The following is a 23,867-nucleotide window of genomic DNA, read 5'->3' as shown; positions in this document are numbered from 1 at the left end:
AGTAGCTGGCACCTCTAAGCCCTGCAATGCTTAAAAGTCAACTATAGTCACTAACTGAAAATTTCACATTATGAAGGGCCTCCAATCAAAAATTTTATTTGAACATATGCTAGAAGAAATAGTTTCTTGTTAAACAAATACTGGGTCCTTAGGATTTTCTATTTTAAAGGTTTATCATCTGAATACATACTTAAAGAAACTACTTAAACTTAAGGGCATCTAGTAACTTGATTTTGAAAAAATGGCATGCTTTATTTCCAATTTAGTTTTAGACCCTTTATAAATAATATGATGTCTCCCTTTATCTATTTTTCAGCTCTTATATTTCTCCCACTTTCAAATTTTCACACCCTCCGACATCAAAATACTTTTAGGAAGAGAGGTTTTGTCTAAATCCTCTATTTTATACAAAGGATATCAGGGAATAACAGTTTAATTTGCCCAAGTCACAATTAGTCTGAGAGCCATATAAATAGCCAAGATTTTATAACTCCCTATTACAAATAAAAACAGCAAATAAAAACAAGAGTTAATTCAAAAACAAAAGAGCAAATGGTGTATCTATTGAGTTTTTCTGATAATATACATTCCCTTGTATGACAGTTAGAATAAACACAATTCGTTTTTTGATTTTTAAATTTTTAAAAAATAATCTCTATACCCATGGGCTCGAACCCACAACCCCAAGATCAAGAGTCACATTCTCCACCAACTGAGTCAGCCAAGTATCCCCAGCAACACAATTCTTACAATGATATACTCCTTTGACTCAGCAATATTCCTAAAGAAATAAGATCCTAAGATACACACATAAGAATATTCTTAAGAGTTATTTAAATAGTAAAAACTGGAATCAGGGCAAAAAGAGAATAAAATCAAACATACAGACTTCATATGGTCAAAAAATTCAAGACTTACTGTTAGGTATTTAAAGGGGAGGTTGGAGAAAAGAGTTTACAAAACTATACCTAAACCATGATCTCAGGTTAGATTTTTTTTCTTTTCTTTTTTTTTTTTTTTTTTTTTGTTTGTTTTTATGAGAGACAAGGAGACAGAGAGCGAGCGCAGAGACACAGGCAGAAAGAGGCAGGCTCCATGCAGGAGCCCGATGTGGGACTCGATCCTGGGACCCCAGGATCACGCCCTGGGCCAAAGACAGGTGCTCAACTGCTGAGCCACCCAGGCGTCCCTCAGGTTAGAATTAAATGTACTACTCTCAATAGTGAGATTATTTTCCTCTTCATATTCTTATGTTTTTAATATATTTATAATTATATAAAGACAAAACGGCTATTTTGAAATTGATTTGAGCATTATCATATTTCTTTTTTTTTCATTATCATATTTCTTAAACTTTTACATGAACCCGAAGATTACAACATATATACAGCTGGTAGTATAAATTGGTAAGATGTTTCTGGAAGGCAGTACAACAATATAATTTCTAAACCTTTAAAACGCTCATACAAACTCAGTAGATACATCCTCCCCAACCCAGACCTATCTACACATATAAGTTAAACACATAAGGGAAAGGGTCTTGGAAGGCAGGAGAAATTTCCCAAATTAAATAATAAGGAACCTATTTCTTTCAAAATCACTATAAACCAGATAAATTTTTTCAACAAAAAAATCTTTGGAAGGATAGGGACAATGATATCCTTTGGCCTAGTAACTTCACTACTAGGAATATACTCTAAAGAAATAATGAAAAGTTTGAACAAAGATGTTCATCATAAACCTATAACAGCAAAATATGGGAAACAGTATGAAGACCAAATATGAGAATGGTATATCCTCATCCACTGTGCAGCCATTAAAACTTTTGTGTATAAAATGTTAATGGTATGAGAAAATACAATGTAATGTTAAATGGGAAACAAACAGAAAGCAAAATTATTCAGAGCTGTATTTCAATCAAGTTAAAATACAATGGAAAAAGACTGACAGATAGCCACTCAAAAAGCACTGACAATTGTAATCTTCTGTTTATAATACTATCCAGGAATTTCTTTCCCTCATTTTTAATTACAGATTTTCCAAACATTCTTCAAAAAACCTTACTCTCATAATCAAAAAAATAAGAAAAAAGGAAAAATGACTAACATTTTATAGCATTCTACACTACTTAAAATTTAGTCATTCCTTATTATTTTCCACAACTTCTAGGCTGATAAAATTGCTAATGAGCCTAAAATGATGAAAAAATGAGAGAGAAACAGAGAGAGAAGGATATATATAGAGAGAGAAAGACAAAGGTTGAGGGGCAGAGGTGAAAGAGAAAGGGACAAACACAGACATGGTCATCAAAAACCCTGAGTTGTTATAACTTTCTTTTTTAATGTGTTCACAGAGCAAAGCTGCCTGAAGAAAAAATTTTTAAATAGTCCAGAAATTTACCAACATTCAAATATTAAAAACTAATAAAATGCTATTACAAAAAAATTAAAATCAGATAAGCCATCAAAATTAGCACAAATAAAGTAAAAACATATCTAATGCACCTATTATACAATACTGTATTGCTCCTTAACTGTGCTATTTATCTTTTTTCACGATTTACACATTACTACTAAATACTAAAAACATATCAGCAAAAACTAAGCATGTGACAAATAAGATGCCAAACTGTTAGAAACCAGTGGTACTGAATGTAAAGTTTATTCCAATTCTTTAAACAAAAATTCCTGCAATTAGTTTTCTAATAATCTGCAGAGACATAATACATGGTTTTACATCTCATTAGCCAAAATTTCAAACTTTTTTTTTTTTAAGATTTTATTTATTTATTCATGAGAGACACAGAGAGAGAGAGGCAGAGACATAGGCAGAGGGAGAAGCTAGCTCCATACACGGAGCCTGACATGGGACTCAATCCCGGGACTCCAGGATCATGCCCTGGGCTGAAGGCGGGTGCTAAATCACTGAACCACCCAGGCGTCCCGCCAAAATTTCAAACTTAAAAGTCAATGGAATTAATTTCTCTTACATGAATAAACTGACCAAGTACCAATTAATACAATGAAAGTATCAGGGAAGTTTACATGGGGTACATCACTTACTACTTACCAGGATTATGATGAGTTGCAGATTCTCCATTCTGAAAAACGTCTCCTGCCACATTCATTCTACCAGGATTAAAAGGTCCTACTCCAGTCTTGGTCTGTGAAGTTAAAGATGGGGTGTATGTTTGTATATTAACACCAAAATTACTTGACTGCAGTCCGTTAGAGACATCTCCCAAGTTGGTATTCTGCAGTGATGTTACATGTGTAATCATTAAGTTCATATCTCGCCCGTCAGTATTTTCTAATTGGCCATCATTCACAGAGCTTACACCTGTTTCTAAGGTTGTAACATTAGCAATCTGAATTTCAGAGTCTGGTTCTGTGGTGATACCACTATTACCCATTCCTGCATTTACCTTACTTCTTGAAAAACTGGAAGTGGAGAAATCCACATCATTGGTTCTGTTTTTAGTCTCAGGTGGTCTCCGTTCAATAAAATTGGAGGAATTTTTCTCTTGCCCTTGATTTGTTTCCATGTCCTCTTCATCATCAATGACAATTGTCTCACTTACACTTCCCTTCTGAGAAGCCAACTCTTTTGAGGAAGGAAGAATTTTGGAATCATTTCCTTGTAGTTCTTCATTTTTGGATGATGTAAATGTTATGGTTCTTTGATCAGCTACCACTGGTGCAGAAGGTGGGGGAGGTTGTACAGGTTCAATAAAAACAACATCATCATCATCTTCCACTGATGAGTTTTGAAACTTATTAGATCTAGCAACTAAAGAATTGGGTGGACCACTAAATGAATTTCCTACATTGGTGAGACTGGTTGCCATGGCCGTACTCCCTAATAAAACAGGAGTTTGCTCAGTCAATTCTAATCCTCCCACTGAACCTGTGTCCATGCCAAAAAACCTGTGAAGAAAATGGAAAAAAGAAAAATAAAACAAATGTCAGTATAATCTTTTGCTCTTCTAACTGAATTTTTAAAGTACTTTTTTTATTCTAAATGACAATAATTCTTATCTAATAAAGGGAAAATTTGGTATCCATTCTATACTCTCATTCACTAATCATTTCATATAGTTTACATGTGAACCTCTTGACTATAAAAAGAAACCCAATTAACCAATTTTCAGTAATGATATGCAGTGCATTATTTCCACCTCCAACCCCTCCTTTCTACCATACTACTTAAGCTATAAACTTTATAAACTTTAACACTGAAAACACAGATAAATCCTTTGATATGTATTTAACAAGAAAATAACCAAAATACGACAACAAAAATCCCTTCACTATACTTTTATCCCATTTATCCACTGTATTAAATAAAGTGATACAATTTAATCCCTAATTTCACCTACCTCATCTTTTTTCATCCTTTGTCTCATATTCCCTGGCTCCCCTATAACCATATAATTAAATCCTTCTGAGAATCTGAAATCTCTCTTGACCCTATCCTGAAAGCTTAAATCTTTATTTGCCAGGCACTATGCTGTGTGCTTTATATCCATGTATCAGGCTGAAGAATGGCTCCCAAAGATATCAGATCCTAATCCCTAGAACCTGTAAATGTTATTTTATATGAGAAAGGGGTCTTTGCAGATATGATTAAGATTGAGAATTTAAAAACAGATTAGCCCTAATGCACAAGTTTACAATGGGAAGTGGAAGGAGATTATAGGCATAAGAGAAAGTAATGTGACCTTTGAGGCAGGTCAGATTAGAGACTGAAGTGATGCAGCCCAGGAATACTGGACCAGAATGTAAAAACAAAAAGGAATGGATTCTTTCCTAAAGCCTCCAGAGGAAGCCTCACCCTGCTGACACCTTGATTTGAGCTCTATGACACTAATTTCTGACTTTTGACCTCCAGGATTATGAGACAAAAAATATGTTGTTTTAAGCCACCAAACTATGCTCATTTGTTAAAATGACCACAAGAAATTTATACAATCCACTTCTTAGTTACATTTCTTTTAATTTTATTTATTTATGAGAGATATAGAAAGAGTGGCAGAGACAAAGACAGAGGAAGGAGAAGCAGGCTCCATGCAAGGAACCCAATGTGGGAGTGGATCTTGGGAATCCAGGATCACACTGAGCCAAAGGCAGACGCTCAACCGCTGGGCCTCTTAGTTACATTTTCAAAACAACCACTGATATAATCTTTGTCATTTTTGTCTCATTTTATGAATAAGAAATTAAGGCTGAGAGATGCTAACTAACCTGCCCAAGTCACATAGCTAGAACGCATATCTGAGTCTTTATAATCCAATACTCCAAACTCTTCATTACTCTGCTATAACCAGTAATTTCTGACCACCTAATATATATGTAGGGCCATGTTGAAGCCAAAGAGACAGCAGAGACTTGATTGATAGTCAAGAGCCAGAAAAGAAAGTTCTTGAGCAGATGGAGAGGATGAGGTCATGGACATAGGTGGTAGTAGAACTAATCCTGAACATGAATCAGAGAATTTCAGAGAATAAATAGGGAAAATATGAAAGAAAAGAAAAAAAATAGAGGGGTGGAGGTAGGAGGGTCGTTATAGATTGTAGGTTACTTTGTGGATAAAGCGGATGGGAATTTGAAGTGGTTTATACATGGTAACCTAATTTTCACAAAGTTATCTGAGAAGGTGAGGAAACAGTGGTTGTACAAGTCTTAAACACTGGTCTAAGAGCCCCAAGGCCAACTCTTAAATCCTGTATAATCCCTTTTCTCTAATAAAGCCACTTAGCCCCATTTAAAAATAAAAAATTAAAAAAAAAAGGCTGGTTTAAGAACATTTACTACTTCATATATATTGCCATTTGCTTATTTTGCTGTAAGGAGCATCTGGGACAATGAAGAAGATACTAAGATACATAGATACCACTTTGGCAGACAGGTGACAGGGATGGAGAAATTGTATATTTTGTTGTGTTTTGATTTCTAAATATAATTTATTTGTTTTTTTTTTAATTTTTATTTACTTATGATAGTCACACAGAGAGAGAGAGAGGCAGAGACACAGGCAGAGGGAGAAGCAGGCTCCATGCACCGGGAGCCCGACGTGGGATTCGATCCCGGGACTCCAGGATCGCGCCCTGGGCCAAAGGCAGACGCTAAACCACTGCGCCACCCAGGGATCCCAATTTATTTGTTTTTAAAGCAAAATTTAAAGTTTTAAAAACAAAGTGGTAATAGAATGATCAGAGAAGACCTCTTTGAGCAGGTCACACTTACACAGAAATCTGGAATGACAAGAAAGATAAAATTGTGGGAAAATTGTAGGAAGGGAATTCCAGATCCTGCAAAGCCAGAGGGAATAGTTGGTGAATTCAAACAAAAGAATAAAGACCAAATGTGGCTAAACAAGGTAGGTAGGGAAGAACTGTAGGAGATATAAAAACATGCACAGAACAACCCACCAAAGCCAACAAGCTAATTGATTAACTGCATTTAACAAAGATTTAAGAATCACCCAACCTAGTATGTATAAAACACTGATTTGGACACCTGAAGAGAGAAAGGAAAAAAAAGAACAAGTAGGCCTTCCTGAAACTAGCAATCATAAATTCTTTTTTTTTTTTTCTAAGATTTTACTTATTTATTAGAGACACAGAGAGAGAGAGAGGCAGAGACACAAGCAGGGAGCCTGACGTGGGACTCACTCCCGGGTCTCCAGGATCATGCCCTGGGCTGAAGGCAGCGCTAAACCGCTAAGTCACGGGGGGCTGCCCAACAATCATAAAATCTAAACGCAAGTTTGGATGTTACTGTAACAGGAAAAATTGTAGTGTTTTCACCAAAAGGTTACATGTCACTTACATTTTTGATACTTTGCTTGGGCTGCTATTTGGGAAATGGATTATAAAAGAAGGCATGACTAGAAGGAAAGAAACCAACTAGATGGCCATTGATCCAAGTGAGAGATGATGGTACTTGAAACAAAGGTGATGACAGGAGATGGAAAAAAGTGGACAGATTAGAGATTTTTAAAAAGTAGATCTTACTAACATGAAAAGATCAGTTAAGATTACCGTTAACTGGAAAAGTCACAGAACACAGGGCATTATTACCAGAATGTTATGCATTTTCCCAAAACCCAATATATACACAATACACACACTACGCTTTCCCTCAATACATCTATTTTTATGTAAAATCACGGAAAATAAAAAAAAAAAATTCTGAAAGTTCCCCATTATACTGATAGACACTGTTTACGAGGAGGGGCAGAGAGTCTGAGCAGGAGAGGTGATCAACAAATTGCACATTAAATTCAACATTAATCTAAAAAAATTTTCAGGCAGCTAGGCCCCTGAAAGAACAATGGGAAAATGAGGAGTCAGTAACAGAAGACAATATAAAGTTGATAAAGCATTAAAGGGATTATCAATCTCCAGAAACCAAAGTGATACAGAATAAGCACTTTTCAGACATTAAATAGGAGTATACCGACCATATTATGAAAACACTGGCTAGACCATAACTGAAAACCAGTCTCAAGTCATTACTCTAAGAGCAAGAGCTGTGTCTGTGTCAGTATGGAAGACATGTTAATACTGGAAAATGGCAGAATATACATTTATATCTGCTTTAAAGAAAATGGATAGATAATTCTATTTAAAACTTTAAGTGGTAAGGTGACTATTTGCTTTACTCAAAGACCTACACATTACCATTCCATATTCAGATATTTTAAATATTTTCAAAACTTAAAATATAGAGGGGCACCTGGGTGGCTCAGTGGTTGAGTGTGTGCCTTTTGGCTTGGATCGTGATCCCAAGATCCTGGGATCAAGTCCCACACATTAGGCTCCCTTAAGCAGGGAGCCTCCTGCTCCCTCTGCCTGTGTCTCTGTCTCTCTCTCTGTGTCTCTCATGAATAAATAAAATCTTAAAAAACAAAACTTAAAATATATACACCAGAGGCACTGGGTGGCTCAGTTGGTTAGCACCCAGCTTTTTGATTTCTGCTCAGGTCATGATCTCAGGATTGTGGGATGGAGCTTCCAATCAGGCTCCGCACTCAGCAGGGAGTCTGCATCTCTCCCTATCTCTCTCCCTTTGCCCCTTCACCTGCTCATGAGTGCTCTCTCTCTCCCTCTTTTTCAAATAAGTAAATCCTTAAAAAAAGTAAAATAAAAAATACACATCTACTATTACTCTGAAAGAGCTTCTCACTAAGTAAATTTCTTCATGGTAAATCAGTAACATATACTACAGAAAACCCTCCTATAAGGCCTTCATATAATTTTAAGTAAACATAAAAAATTTTTTAACATTACCACTACAGAGAGTATTAAAAGTTGAAATACGCTGAATACTATTGGTTCAAAATTTTCATAACTAAATCAATTAAATTTGTCTTAAAAAATAAGTGCAAAAAAAAAAAATACAAGTGCATACATCCAGTAATATTTTAACATTTATTTGATGCTTCTTAAGAGTCGAAAATTCATGTGAGTTAAAGATTAAAGCAAATCCATGAAGGAAATCACTATTGCCTTCTCTACACAGTTTTAAAAACAAGAAGTGCCTGGTTGGCTCAATCAGTGCGTGCAACTCTTTATCTCAGGGTCCTGAGTTCAAGGCCCACACATTGATGGGGTCTAGAGCTTACGTTAAAAATATATATTAATAATCTTCAAAGCTAAGCTGTCCACAATGACAGCCACTAAGTTGGATATTAAAATTTGAATATTCATATTGTTAGGTAATATGTAATTAAATACTGAACAATAAAATAATATAGCACAGCTCTTACTTAATAAAAAATTCAATAGAACAATAACCCAAATCAATATTCAAACTACACAAGTATCAAAAGGAAGAAATCAAGTTGAACTTGAAGTTAGCATTCATGTCCACAAGGCAGAAAGTATCCTCATCAAGGTTAATAAATTTTCACAGGAATAAGGGAAGCAGAAATGTACAAATGTTATGATATGCATAGGCTTTTAATGCATGAATTCTCTAGATCCTTTCTATAGTTTTAGCATAACTAAAACAGAAGACAACAATTTCTAAGACAGAAAAGCTAGAACTGACTTCACAATACCCTTAGAAAGCAGACTGCTAGGTACCAATTCATTCTTCTCAGAAGAAAACAGTGAAGCAAGGAATAGGACTTTCTTTACCAAAGTTCATCCTCTGCATTAATCCACATCTCAAACAGAATAACTACTGAGCTAGAACTGTTTTCAAATCCTAGACTGCAAAAAAATTTAGCCACTTCTGTATCTCACTGAGAATATGTTTCAACCACCAAACACTCAATTAACTCCTTTCAAGTGATTAAAAGTTGACCCCAAGTCTGAATTACATCTAATTAAAAGTTGACCACTTCTACATTATGTATATAAAATCTATTCCATTTAACCACTTTTCTGCATCAAGTCCATTCTAATTAGCTATTTTACACGGAGAAAATTCCTTTACTTCTCTGAGCTTCAATTTTCCCTAAAGAAAATGGTATAAAAATAGTTCTCAGGGTTTCTCTTAGAATTCAAGAAGATAACCAGATGTGAAAATCAATTAGCAAACTGTTAACTTCTGAATGATTATCAGGCAATTTTTGCTTAAGCCCCAAGATTTCAGTAAATTTCTAATATTGGTATTCCATTAATATGTCACTAACTGAATTGAATGTTTGCGTCCCCTCAAATTTGTATGTTAAGATAGTATTAGGAGGTAGGGCCTTTGTGAGGTGATTAAGTCACAAAGGTGGAGCCCTCATGAATGAGATTAATGCCCTTTTTATAAAACACCGCAGAGAACTCCCTTCCCCCTTCTACCATATGAGGACACAATAAGAAGACAGCACTCCCATCTATGAACCGGTAAACTATCCCACACCAAATCTGCCAGAGCCTTGATCTTAGACTTCCCAGCCTCCAGAACTATGAGAAATAAATGTTTGCTGTCTTTGGAAATTCTGTGATGGTCATCATAAATTATGACTAAGATGGTCATCATAAATTATGAATGTTTTACAGTATTATTTGGTCTTTATTTTGATTCAACAAGACTCAATTAATACAATACTTAATGTTTTCATGGAAAAAAAAAAAAACAAAGAAAATGTGGTAGTTAAAATGTGTTGATAAAAGTATCCCTACCAATAAAAGTATCAGTACTTGCTGAAAAAAGCTTAAGAACATTGAGAGAAAATCACAAAGAAAACACTTCAAAGTGATTCAAGAAGAACGGTTATCATTTTCTCACTGATAAGCCTATCTAAGAGCTTTCTAGGTAACATAAACGTTCAAAAGAAAGCTAAGTTGTATTCTTCTCTATACACAGGTTACTACTCAATATGTGATCATGGATACTTTTAATAGTTCTGAGTCAATGTGACAAATTTTAAATTTTAAGAATAAAAATTCCTAATCAAAGAGGAGTAAGGGCACCTGGGTGGCTTAGTCAGTTAAGCGCCCAACTCTTAATTTCAGCTTAGGTCATGATCTCAGGGTCGTGAGATTGAAACACGTGTCAAAATCCACACTCAACACAGAGTGTAGGCTTGAGATTCTTTCTTTCCCCCTGCCCCTTCCCCTGCTTACACAGACGAATGTATACACACACTCTCTCCCAAATAAACAAATAAAATCTTAAAGGAATAAATGGATTTATAAATACATATATAAAATACCCATCAAAAGATAGACCAAACTTAATGTGAAATATTAAAATATATTATTAAAGTCAAGAATAAGATAAGGATATTATTTATTATTACCATATAGCAATGTTCTGAAGTACCACCAATGCAATTACATGAAAAAGAAAAGGAGGTATAAAAATTTAAATGGTGAGGAGCCTGGGTGGCACAGTCAGTTAAGTGGTTAAGTGTCCAACTCTTGATTTTGGTTCAACTCTCAAGTCATGATCTCAGGGTCGAGATTGAGCCCCACACTCATCTCCATGCTCAGCGGGGAGTTTGCTTGAGATTCTCTCTCCCTATCTCCCTCTGCTCCTCCCACCTGTGCATATTCTCTCTCTCTCAAATAAAAAAAAATATATCTTTAAAAAAAATTTTTTCAAAGGAAAATTATCATTACATGCTAATTAGGTCTTTACCCCAAAGACCCAAAAATTTTACCTGAAAAACTACCACAGTGAGAAAATTTAATCAAGCACTGGATAAAAATTTATAGGTAGATTACATTAACTGGATGGAGAGGTATCTGGGTGGCTCAGTTGGTTGAGCTCCTAACTCTTGATTTTGGCTCAGGTTATGATCTCAGGGTCAGTCATGAGATCAAGCTATGGGTTGGGCTCTGCACTCAGTGGGGAGTCCGCTGCTCTCCTTCTGCCCTTTCCCCCTCTCATTCACTCTCTCCCCCCACCTCGAAAATAAATAAATAAATCTCTAAAAAAAAATTAATTGGATGACCAACTGGAGACAGATATAAAACTTCGCTTCCATCCAAAGACCAAGTAAATATAGAGATTAAGAAAAAAAGACAAAAAAAAAAAAGAAAGAAAAAAAAGACAAACCTACAAAGGCAAGGAGAACATGGGAGAATTCAACAGCATCAGATATGTTAGAAGAGGGAAAACAGGGCAGCCCAGGTGGCTCAGCAGTTTGGCGCCACCTTCAGTCCAGGGCCTGATCCTAGAGACCCAGGATCGAGTCCCACATTGGGTTCCCTGCATAGAGCCTGCTTCTCCCTCTGCCTGTCTCTCTCTCTCTCTCTCTCTCTCTCTCTCTCTGGGTCTCTCATGAATAAATAAATAAAATTAAATTTAAAAAAAGAGGAAGAGGAAAAACAGAAAAGCATGGATTCACTGTGACTGGCTTAGAAGTTCTCAAAAGGGTAAAACTCTGAATAACTCATAAAGAAAGTCTTTCAAGGACTCGATTACAAATGAAGTTAAACTTGTAGTTAAGATTCACTTCTCATAAGGCAAAAAGTATCCTGACCAGCACAAAATTTTCAGAAGAACAAGGCAATTGGTCCTTTTAAGAATAACATGAAAAATAAATCAAGACAAGATAGCCGAGGTGGAAGTTCTAGGTAAGGGTCCCTACACACAAGTAACCACTGAGCTAGACAGAGTGATGGGAACCAACTACTTTAGACCCCTGGAGCCCCCACTGAACACTCATAACCAGAGGAGTGCTTCAGGAAGAAGTTGCTGATCATTCATAAGTGATCAGAATGCATGACCTAGCAATCATCCCCCATTCCTCACCCCAACTAGACTATGGGGATAGCATTCCTGCATATCTGGAAAGTCTGGCTGGTCAGAGGATTGGCAGTGAAGAACTTCTAAAAACTTTGGAATTGTGTCTGAGACGGTTTTTTTTTTTTTTTTTTTTTAAAGATTTTATTTATTTATTCTTGAGAGATAGAAGGAGAGACAGAGCCAGAGACACAGGCAGAGACATAGCCAGAGGGAGAAGCAGGCTCCATGCACCGGGAGCCCGACGTGGGATTCGATCCCAGGTCTCCAGGATTGCGCCCTGGGCCAAAGGCAGGCGCCAAACCGCTGCGCCACCCAGGGATCCCTGTCTGAGACGGTTTTAAGCAGATGCTTCTCTTGGTTTCAGCCCTCTGGACAGCAACAGCTTTCCCAGCAGCATCTATCAGATTCAATGAGACATGACCCTTTCTTTTTCTTTTCTTTTCTTTTTCTTAACTCAGACATTTAAGGAAATTTTCGTCAGGTCACTAGTTCACCATAGGAATAATGAAACAGAACTTCAAAACATACAAAGAAAAAGAAAAGTAGGTCATATTCACAGAAATAAAAGAATTTGACAGAACCATCCCTGAGAAATCCCATATATTGGAATAACTAGTAAGACATTAAATCGACTATCTTATATATGCTCAGTGAGCTAATGGAAAGCTCTGACAGAACTAAAGGAAATCAGGGATGCCTAGGTGGCTCAGTGGTTGAGCATCTGCTTTTGGCTCAGGGCATGATCCTGGGGTCCTGGGATTGAGTTCCACATCAGGCCTCCCCACAGGGAGCCTGCTTCTCCCTCTGCCTATGTCTCTGCCTTTCCATGTCTCTCATGAATAAATAGATAAAATCTTAAAAAATAAAAAAAGAACTAAAGGAAATCAGAAAACAATACATAATCAAAATTAAAATATCAAGATACAAGATACAAATTATTAAAAAGTAAACAAAATTCTGGAGATGAAAAATACAGTACCAAATGAAAAATTCACTACAGAAGATCAACAACAGATTTGGACCAGCAGAAGAATCAGTAAACTAAAGACAGAATAATTGAAATTATCCAATCTGATGAGCAGGGAAAAAAGGGAAGAAAAATGAAGAGCCTCAGGGATCTACAAAACATTATCAAGTAAACCAACATATATGTATCATAAAGAGAACAAAGGGACAGGAATAAACATTTGAAGAAGCAATGGCCAAAACACTTCCCAAATATACACATCCAACAAGCTCAACCAACTCCATATCACAAGACACGTAATGGCCACCAAAGATAGAGAAATCTGAAAGAAAAGTAATTCATCATGTACAATGAATGCTCAACAATATATTTAGATTATCAGCTTATTTCTAATTAGAAACCATGGAAGCCAGAAGCTAGTGGGATGACATTTAAAGTGATCAACAGCAAAAAAATGTCAACTAACAATTCTATATCCAGCAAAAAATCCCTCCAAAATTAAGGAGAAATTAAGACATTTCTAGGTCAACAAAAGCAGAGGGAGTTCATACCTGCATGAAATGCTATGAGGCAATAATAAAAACACACTACAAAGTAAACTGAAGCCATAAGAAAAAAAGAACATAAGTGAAATTACCTACATAAAATCAACAGAAAGCCAGTATTACTGTTCTTTTAGTTTACAATTACTTTTTTCCTATGACTTACAAGACAAATAGATAAAACAACTATCAGTATGCTAATAAATACACATATAAAAATCTGAGAAAGATAAGGAAGGTGACAAAGATACATATGAGGAGAATGCATGCCACTGAAACTAAGTTGGTATCATGTGCAATAAGTTGTAAATTTAAGATGGTCATTTTAATCCTCAAGGTAACCACTGGAAAAAACATTTTAAACTATACTGTAGGGAAGCCAGGGTGGCTCAGCGGTTAAGCACCTGCCTTCAGCTCAGGGCATGATCCTGAGGTCCTTGGATCAAGTCCCACATCAGACTCCCTGTGAGGAGGCTGCTTCTCCCTCTGCCTATATTTCTGCCCCTCTTTCTGTGTGTCTCTTATGAATAAATAAATAAAATCTTTAAAATAAATAAATAAAAATAAACTATACTGCAAAGGATATCAAAATGATACACTAAAATAAACACAAAGGAAGGCAGTAAAGAAATGGCAGTTGAGTGGATGGACATACAAGACATACAAAAAACAAAGAGCAAGATGAGGTGAATCCTTCCTTATTCATAATTATCTTAAATGTAAATTTATATTAAAGGACAAAGGCAGGTTAGATTAAAAAAACTCACGATCTATGTATCTGCTGTGTAAAAGAGATTCACTTTGGATACAAAGACACAAAGAGACTGAAAGCAGATGAAAAGACACACCATGCAAATAGTGATGAGAAGAGAATGGAGTAGATATACTAATATTAGACATAATAAACATTAAGTCAAAAAAGGCTATAAAAGACAAAGGAAGCCACTGTATACTGATAAAAGATTCAACCCACCAAGAAGATATAAATATGTATACATACACACAACTAACAAAAGCGTGCCCAAAATATATGAAGTAAAACTGTCACAATTAGAGAAAAATAATAGAAGCAAAAATGTAAAACCAGAAATAGTTAGAAATTAAACAACACATTTCAACAACCAATGGGTCCCTTGTGATTTCACAAGGGATGAAAAAACAATTTGAGACCAAAGAAAACACAAACACAACATATTAAGACATGGGATGCAGTAATAGCCGAGCTCAGCAGGAAACTTACAGCTATTTAATACTTACATTTAAGACTATCTGAAATCAATAAACTTTATACCTTAAGAAATCAGAGAAAGAAAAGTAATCGAAACCCAAGCCTACCAGAAAGAATGAAATAAAGATTAGTGCAGAGAGGAACCAACAAAATGAAAAGGCAATTCTTTGAAAAAACAAATCTTTAGCTAGATTAACTAAGAAGCAAAAGAAAATCTCAAATTATTAAAATCAGAAATGAAAACAGGGCAGCACTACTGATTTTATAGAAAGAGAATTATGAGAGCACAATGAACAACTGTATGCCAACAAATCAAATAATCAAGTTAAATGGACAAATTCCTGGATATACACAAACTACCAAAACTGACTCAAGAAGAAATATAAAATCTAGGGGTGGCTGGCAGGCTTAGTCAGTACAGCATGTAACTCTTGGTCTTGAGGTTGTCAGTTCAAGCCCCAAATCAGACGTAGAGATTGCATTAAATAAATAAAATAAAATCTAAATAGAAATACAACAAACAAGAAGATTAAATCAGCCATCAAAAATCTCCCAAAAAAGAAATGCCCAGGAACAGATGGCTTCACTGATAACTTCTACCTAACATTTGAAGAAAACTTAACATTGATCTTTCTAAAAGTGATCCCCAAAACACTGAAGGGAAGAACACTCACTTCCAAATTCATTCTATGAGGCCTGCACTACTCTAATACCAAATCCAGACAAAGACATTACAAGAAAACTACAGGCCAACACTACTTATGAATATAGATGTAAAAATCCTGAACTAAAACAGTAGCAAATCAAAACCAGGAGCATATTAAAAAGATTCTATATCAAGACTATGTGGGATTTATCCCAAAATGCAGTTGGTTAACTTAAGAAAATCAAAATAAGGGATGCCTGGGTGGCTCAGCAGTTGCATGCCTTTGGCTCAAAGCGTGATCCCAGATTCCCAGGATCAGGTCCCACTAGGGGCTACTTCCACTGAGTCTGCTTCTCCTCCCTCTGCCTGTGTCTCTGCCTCTCTTTCTGTCTCTTATGAATAAGTAAAATCTTTAAAAAAAAATAATCAAAATAATATACCATATTAATAGAAGGGGGGGAAACACATGATCATCTCAACTGAGGCAAAAAAGCTTTTGGATAAAATACAACCTGCTTCCTTGACAAAAATAATAAACTAGGTAGTGAAGGAAACTTCAGCATGATAAAGGCCTTAGATGGAAAAAAACATGGCTAGTATCACACTCAATGGTAAAACATGGAATGCTTTTCCTCTAAGATTAGAACAATGAACAAATACCTATTTTCACTATTTTAATTCAAAACAGTATGGAAAGTTCTGGCCAGACCAATTAGGCAAGAAATAAAAAGCATCCTAATAGGAAAAGGAAAAAGTAAAATCATTTCTGCAGATGGAAAAAACAAAATTTTTTGACAATTTTGTTTTCTTAAAGGAGGGGTGGGGCAAGAGATAGGATAAAGAGAATCTTACCTAACATTTGAAGAAATGTTCTACCTAACATTTGAGGAATTGTTCTACCTAACATCTGAAGAAAAATTAGCCAGCTCTGTGCTGGGTGTGAAGCCTGACCTGGGGCTCAGTCTCACAACCATGAGATGAGGACCTGAACCAAAATCAACTTGTATGAATTCTTAATATTTCCTGGATATAAATCCCTTCTCAGATGTGATTTGCAAATATTTTCTCCCATTCTGAGTTGTGCTTTTATTCTCTAGTGTTTTTTGCACAAAAGTTCTTTTTTTTTCAGCTTTATCGGTGAATTTTATACTTTCATGTTCTCCTGTTATAATTAGTATCCTTTTGTTTTTGCTTGAAAAGTCTCTTTATCATTTCCTTAAGGTCAAACTAGTGATGATGAACTCCAATTTTTGTTTGGAAAATTCTTTATCTCCTTCAATCCTGATGGAAAACTTTGCTGGGTAGAGTATTCTTGGTTGTACTTTTTCTTGCAGCACAGTTTTAATTTTGATGAAGCCCACTTTATCTAGTTTTTCTTTTATTGCCTGTGTTTTTAATGTCTTATATCTAGGCAATCATTGGCAAATCCAAAGTCATGAAGCTCTTCCTCTGTTTTAAGAGTTCTATAGTATTACTTCTTTAAATATAGGTATTTGATCCATTGTGAGTTAATTTTTATATAAAGTGTAAGGTGTGGTTTGTTTGTTTTTTTAAACAACTGTCCTTTATCATCAAATGGTCTTGACATCCTTGTCTAGTCATTAGACCAAATATCTGGAGATTGTTTGTTTTTTTTAATTTTTTTTAATTTTTATTTATTTATGATAGTCACAGAGAGAGAGAGAGAGGCAGAGAGACACAGGCAGAGGGAGAAGCAGGCTCCATGCACCGGGAGCCCGATGTGGGATTCGATCCCGGGTCTCCAGGATCGCGCCCTGGGCCAAAGGCAGGCGCCAAACCGCTGTGCCACCCAGGGATCCCTGGAGATTGTTTTCTGAACTCTCTCTTCTAAGTCATTGGTCTATATAATCTGTCTTATTGTCTGTACCAAGTTGTTTTAATATACTGTAGCTTTATAGTAAGTTTTGAAATCATGTAGTATGAGACCCCTCTAGTTTTGTTCTTCCTTCACAAGATTAATGTCCCTTGAGATCCATGTGGACTTTAGGATGATACTCTGCAAAACCATTTGGGTTCTGATGGAGATTGCATTAAATCTGTAGACTGCTTCAGGTGTAGTATTCTCATCTTAATCTTCCAATCCATGAACATGGGATATCTTTCCACTTACTTGTGTCTTTAATTTTCTTTCAGCAACATTTCGTAGTTTTCATAATATTAAGTCTTTCAATTTCCTTGGTGAAATTTATTTCTATCTATTTTATTATTTTTGATGTTATTGTAAGTGGGACTGTTTCTCAATTTCCTTTTTGGATTATTCATTGTTAGCATGTAGAAATGCCACTGATTTTTCACATTGATTTTGTATTCTGAAACTTTGCTTATGTTTCCTACTGTAAGATCATGTAGGGTCGCCTGGGTGGCTCAATTGATTAGGCATCTGAATCTTGATTTGGTTCAGGTCATGATCTTGGGGTTGTGAGATGGAGCCCCAAGTCAGGCTCCGTGTTCAGCAGGGAATATGCTTGGGATTCTTTCCCCTTCCTCTGGCCCTTTCTGCCACCCCCCACCCCATAAACATACTCTTTCTCTCTCTAAAATAAAGTCTTTATTAAAAAATATAAATAGACAAAAACTTAACTATTTGATAATACCCAAGAATGTGGAAAAACTAGTGGAAATTCACTCAGTATAGCGGGTCCAGTGGAAGACAATTTGACAGTTATCTATCAGAACATATATGTGTATATTCTGACTCAGCAAGTCTTATTCTCATGCCTATTCTCAGAATTTCCCCTAGCAAAAACACGTATAAACCCAGAGAAACTACTACATATTCTGTGCAGCATTATAACGTTGCAAAAAGGCTAAATGTCCATCAATAAAATGTCTAAACTATATTAAATCTATCACATGAAATAATCACACAACAGTCAAAAAAGAGGTAGATCTTTATGAACTAACTCAAAGATATCTAAGGCATATCACTAAGTAAAAAGGTGCAGAAAGATATGTATAGTATACATGATTTTAAAATGCACATATGAAATTACTATATAATTCTCTGTTAGTTTGTGCACAGAAAAGAATCTGAAGTAATAAGCACTAAATTGATAGTACTACTACGAATCTCCAGGGAAGTGAAGGACAGGGCCAGGAGACCAGTGGCTGATGGCTTAACAGACAACGTCCTCACAATGCTTACAATCTAACCACAAAAGTTTTTAACATATCTTTATCAGATACCTGAAATGATGCTACTCAAGCTTTAGAAACTGATAAAAATCATTTCATTAATATACTAAAAATCCACTCAAGGGCAAAAATCCCTTTGATCTAATAAAGAATAAATCAATTAACTCATTCAGGTTATCTCTAGGGCATAGAATTTCTAGGCATATGGATAATTTCTTTCCCATTGGACCATATTTTAACTGCCAGGTACTTTCAGATGATTTTAACTTTCATTGGGGATCTCATCCATTCCCCTGATTTTAAAAATTACCAATACTCTAGTCTCCTTTATCTCAATCAAGATGTTTCAAAGCCCTAAACTGCCAACTTCATACATCTAGTACTTTCAACTTGCTCTTCCACTCTTATAGCCACACATTCTCCAGTCTGCCATTTAGGGAAGTTATATATCTAGCTACTCATACCAGAAATCTGCAGGTAATTCTTAATTTCTTCTTTCTTACTAACAGCCATGTCATCCCCAAGTCCTATCCTACTTGTAAAATAAATATTGAGGGATCCCTGGGTGGCTCAGCAGTTTAGAGCCTTCCTTTGGCCCAGGGCATGATCCTGGCCCAGGGCATGATCCTGGAGTCCCGGGATCAAGTCCTGCATCGGGCTCCCTGCATGGAGCCTGCTTCTCCCTCTGCCTGTTTCTCTGCCTCTCTCTCTCTCTCATGAATAAATAAAATAAAATAAATTATAAATTATAAATTATAAATAAAATCTTTAAAAAAAAATAAATATTGAAACTGCCCACTTTGATCCATCTCTTCTGATATTCCTCTAGGCCTAAAAATTCACCATCATTTTTCTGTTGGATTACTAACATTACCTACCCTAATCCCCAGAATACCCAAAGATCCTTTCGAAAATTAAATGAGACTACACCAATCACTTTTTAAATGGTTTTCCAGTGTACTTAAGAGAAAACCTAAGATTATCCCCCTAACCTGTAAGTTTCCTGCCTGATTTGATCACTACCAACATGCAAGGCTCAATTTCAGCACTATTCATTCCCACTTTGCTCTTAGGCTTCTGCTAAACTAAGCCTTTTTAGTTCATGGAAGGGTCCAAGACCCTCCTTGTCCCAAGAGGTCCTTTGTACACAATCTTCCTCTGAAACAATCTCTTCTGAACTTCTTTCCAGTCTCAATATAAATGTCACTCCCTCGTCTCCTGAGGCAAGGGAAGCAAGATCAAAAATAAACTACTGAGGGGCACCTGGCTGACTCAGTTGGTAGAGAACAGAACTCTTGATCTCAGGGTCATGAGTTCAAGCCCCATGCTGGGCTTACAGCTTACTTAAAAATAAAATTAATTAACTACTGGGACTATATCAAAATAAAAACCTGCTGCACAGAGCAGCCCTGGTGGCTCAGCAGTTTAGCGCCACCTTCAGCCCAGGGCCTGATCCTGGAGATCCGGGATCGAGTCCCACGTCAGGCTCCCTGCATGGAGCCTGCTTCTCCCTCTGCCTGTGTCTCTGCCTCTCTCTCTCTGTGTCTCTCATGAATAAATAAATAAAATATTTTTCTAAAAATCTGCACAGCAAAGGAAATAACCAACAAAACTAAAAGGAAACCTCTGGAATGGGAGAAGATATTTGCAAATGACATATCTGATAAAAGGTTAGTATCCAAAATATAGTAAAAACTTATAAAACTCAACACCCCAAAAATGAATAATCTAATTAAAAATGGGCAGAAGACATGAAAGACATTTAAAGACATATAGATAACCAACAGACATGTAAAAATGCTCCCACCACTTATCATTAGGAAAATACAAATCAAAACTATAATGAGATTATCACCTTACACCTGACAGAACGGCTATCAATAACACAAGAAACAGGTGTTAGTAAGGATGTGGAAAAGGGGGAACCCTCTTGCAGTGTTGGTGGGAATGCAAAGTGATGTAGCCACTCTGGAAAAGTGTGAAGGTTCCTCAAAAAGTTAAAAATGGAACTACCCTGGGGTGCCTGGGTGGCTGAATCGGTTAAGCATCTGAGTCTTGGTTTCAGCTCCGGTCAGGATCTCAGGGTTGTGGGATCAAGTCAAGCTCTGTGTCTCCTAGAGATTATCTCCCCCTCTCTCTCCCTTTGCTCCTCCCTCTGCTTGCATGTACTCAAACATGCTCTCCCTAAAACAAATAAAACCAGCAATTACACTACTAGGTAAATACCCAAAAAATATAAAAACACTAATTCAAAAGCATACATGCATCCCAATGTTTATAATAACATTATCTACAATAGCCAAATTATGAAAAAAGCCCAAGTGACCACTGATTGACAAAATGATAAAGATGTGGTATATACATATATATACACACATATATATGTATATATATAGAGTATTACCCAGCCATAAAAGAGAATGAAATCTTGCCATATGCAACATGGATGGAGCTAATGAATACTATGCTAAGGGAAATAAGTCAAAGAAAGACAAATACCATATGATTTCAACTCATGTGGAACTTAAGAAACAAAACCAGGGTGCCTGGGTGGCTCAGTTGGTTAAGCGTCTGCCTTCAGCTCAGCTCATGATGCAAGGGTCCTGGGATCAGTTCAGCATCAGGCTCCCTGCTCCATAAGGAGCCTGCTTCTCCCTCTCCCTCTGCCCCTACCTGTGCTCGCTCTAACAAATAAATAAAAATAAGGGGATCCCTGAGTGGCTCAGCGGTCTGACGCTTGCCTTTGGCCCAGGGTGTGATCCTGGAGTCTCGGGATCAAGTCCCACGTCAGGCTCCTTGTGTGGAGCCTGCTTCTCCCTCTGATTGTGTGTCTCTGCCTCTCTCTGTATCTCTCATGAATAAATAAAATCTTTTAAAAAATAAAAAATAAAATCTTTAAAAACAAACAAATAAATAAATAAATAATCTTTTAAAATAATGATGATAGGTAATGGGGATTAAGGAGTGCACTTACTGTGATGAGCACTGGGTGATGTATGGAAGTGCTGAATAACTGAACTATACAACTGAAACTAATATTACACTGTATGGTAACTGGAATTTACATATAAACTTTAAAAGAAAAAGTCACTCTCTCAAGACCTTCCCTATTAAACACTTCATTAACCCATCTCTGGTCTGAAGTTCTCCCTTATTATACTCTCATCATCACATGTTTCCTCAGATGCAGTTACCCAGTTTGAAATTCTGTTTACTTGTAATCTTATACCCCCATTAGGCTGTATGTTCCATGAGGGCAAAGACCTATGTTTTTATTATCTATCACTGTATCCTCTATAGTTAACATAATTCCTGGCTAATAATTTACTGAATGAATATTTTTCTCTAATGAAAAGAGGTAACAACTTCTCTGGGTTCTTCTTTGGTTTTTACTACTCTCCCCAATTATCTCCCCACAAATGAATTCTTTTTTTTTTTTTTTTAAGATTTTATTTATTCATGAGAGACACAAAGAGAGGAGAGACAGAGAAGCAGAGATATAGGCAGAGGGAGAAGCAGGCTCCATGCAGGGAGCACAATGTGGGACTTGATCCTGGGACTCCAGGATCATACCCTGAGCCAAAGGCAGACACCCAAACGCTGAGCCACCGAGGTGCCCCCCCCCGCCCCGCCACAACTGAATTCTAGCTCTATCTTTCCCTCCCTTCCTGTGGTCCAAAGAATAATCATCTCACCCTTGAGCTTCAGTGTACCCATTATAAAACAGAAAGTTAAAATAATGTCCTCAAAAGATGAACAACAAAAATATCTGCCCTGTGTCTTTGGTCATGACTTTTTATTACTTCCATATTCAATCTACGTAATTAGTAACATGGCTTAATCTTAGACCCCAATAACAGGTCATCATGCTCTACCCCTTTTTTAAAAAGATTTTTATTTGAGAAACAGTGAGAAAGCATGAGTAGAGGAAGAAGGAGCAGACTCCCAGCTGAGCGGATCCAGAATCATGACTTGAGCCAAAGGCAGATACTTAACCAATTGAGTCCCAAGCACCCCTGCATGATCTCTTTTTAACCCTTAACCAAAGAAGCTAAATAAACCCACACTTCCTTCCCCATATATAGTTTAAAATCTACAATACAACAACTTCAGTGACATGTTAATGTGGAAACATTTATTCTTAAAACACTTGGCATTCTAAATCTAGGACAGTAATATGACTGTCTCTGAAAACAAATTTTCCCAGTGTTTTTAACATGATGAAGTAACGAGCTTTAAAAAGAATATACTTTGTTTCCAGGAGTTCAAAAGTTCCATAATTAACAGCCTTCTAACTTAATCAAACAAAAATATTTAAAAAAAAACAAACAAACAAACAAACAAAAATATTTGCATCAGTAAGCAAATGAGATCACAGATTCAAAAAGGCTTCAGGGTGCAGCCCGGGCGGCTTAGTGCCGCCTTCAGTCCAGGGCCTGATCTGGAGCCCCAGGACTGAGTCCTGATTGGGCTCCCTGCATGGAGCCTGTTTCCCCTCTGCCTATGTCTCTTCCTCTCTCTCTCGCTCTCTGTCTCTCGTGAATAAATAAAATCTTTAAAAAAAAAAAAAAAAGCTTCAGGTACTAAGAATCTATTTCTCCAATACAGATTATTACTAAAGAAAAAAATCTATTTTCTGTTTTTTAAGACTCAAAACTAATGACAATTTCTTTTTTTTTTTTTTTTAAGATTTTTTATTTATTCGTTTGAAACAGAGTGCATGAGAGCACAAGCAAGAGGAGTTGCAAAGGCAGAGGGAGAAGCAGACTCTCCACTCAGCAGGGAGAGGGACATGGGGCTTGATCCCTGGTCCCCAGGACCTGAGAGACCACGACCTGAACCAAAGGCAGAGGTTTAACCAAATGAGCCACCCAGGCGCCCTGAAATGCATGACAATTTTTACCAGCATTCTCTCCCAGAGGTACATTCTTACATTCACTGACTGGTCATAAAATGAAAGGAATGCAAAGAAAACATGGTGTATTCCAAAGAAAACCTGTGTTTTCTTTGGTAGACAAATTACAGGAAGTAAATAGATAATCCTACCCATCATTTACAATTCAACGTAATTTAAAAAACTATCTAGTAAATATGTAAAATTCTGAAGCTAAGGCACTCAGCCTTATTT

General features: G+C 36.4%; 1 protein-coding gene across 4 annotated transcripts in view; it reads right to left on the bottom strand.

Moving 5' to 3' along the window:
• Positions 1–23,867, bottom strand: part of ZMYM2 (zinc finger MYM-type containing 2) — a 108,575-nt gene that overhangs the window by 73,852 nt on the left and 10,856 nt on the right. For 3 of the 4 annotated variants that reach the window (XR_005989360.1, XM_041765640.1, XM_041765639.1), the window contains exon 2: positions 3,070–3,926. Coding sequence is in view for 3 of the 4 variants with exons in the window: in XM_041765640.1 (XP_041621574.1) it covers positions 3,070–3,916 (847 nt within the window). In the remaining variant the exon portion in view is untranslated. The remainder of the gene's footprint in view (positions 1–3,069; positions 3,927–23,867) is intronic. The other variant, XM_041765641.1, reaches the window with a different exon arrangement.

Source organism: Vulpes lagopus, chromosome 8, assembly GCF_018345385.1.
Source record: "Vulpes lagopus strain Blue_001 chromosome 8, ASM1834538v1, whole genome shotgun sequence".
Classification (NCBI taxonomy): domain Eukaryota; kingdom Metazoa; phylum Chordata; class Mammalia; order Carnivora; family Canidae; genus Vulpes; species Vulpes lagopus.
The sequence above is the reverse complement of the archived record's forward strand: the minus strand, read 5'-3'. Positions and strand labels throughout refer to the sequence as shown.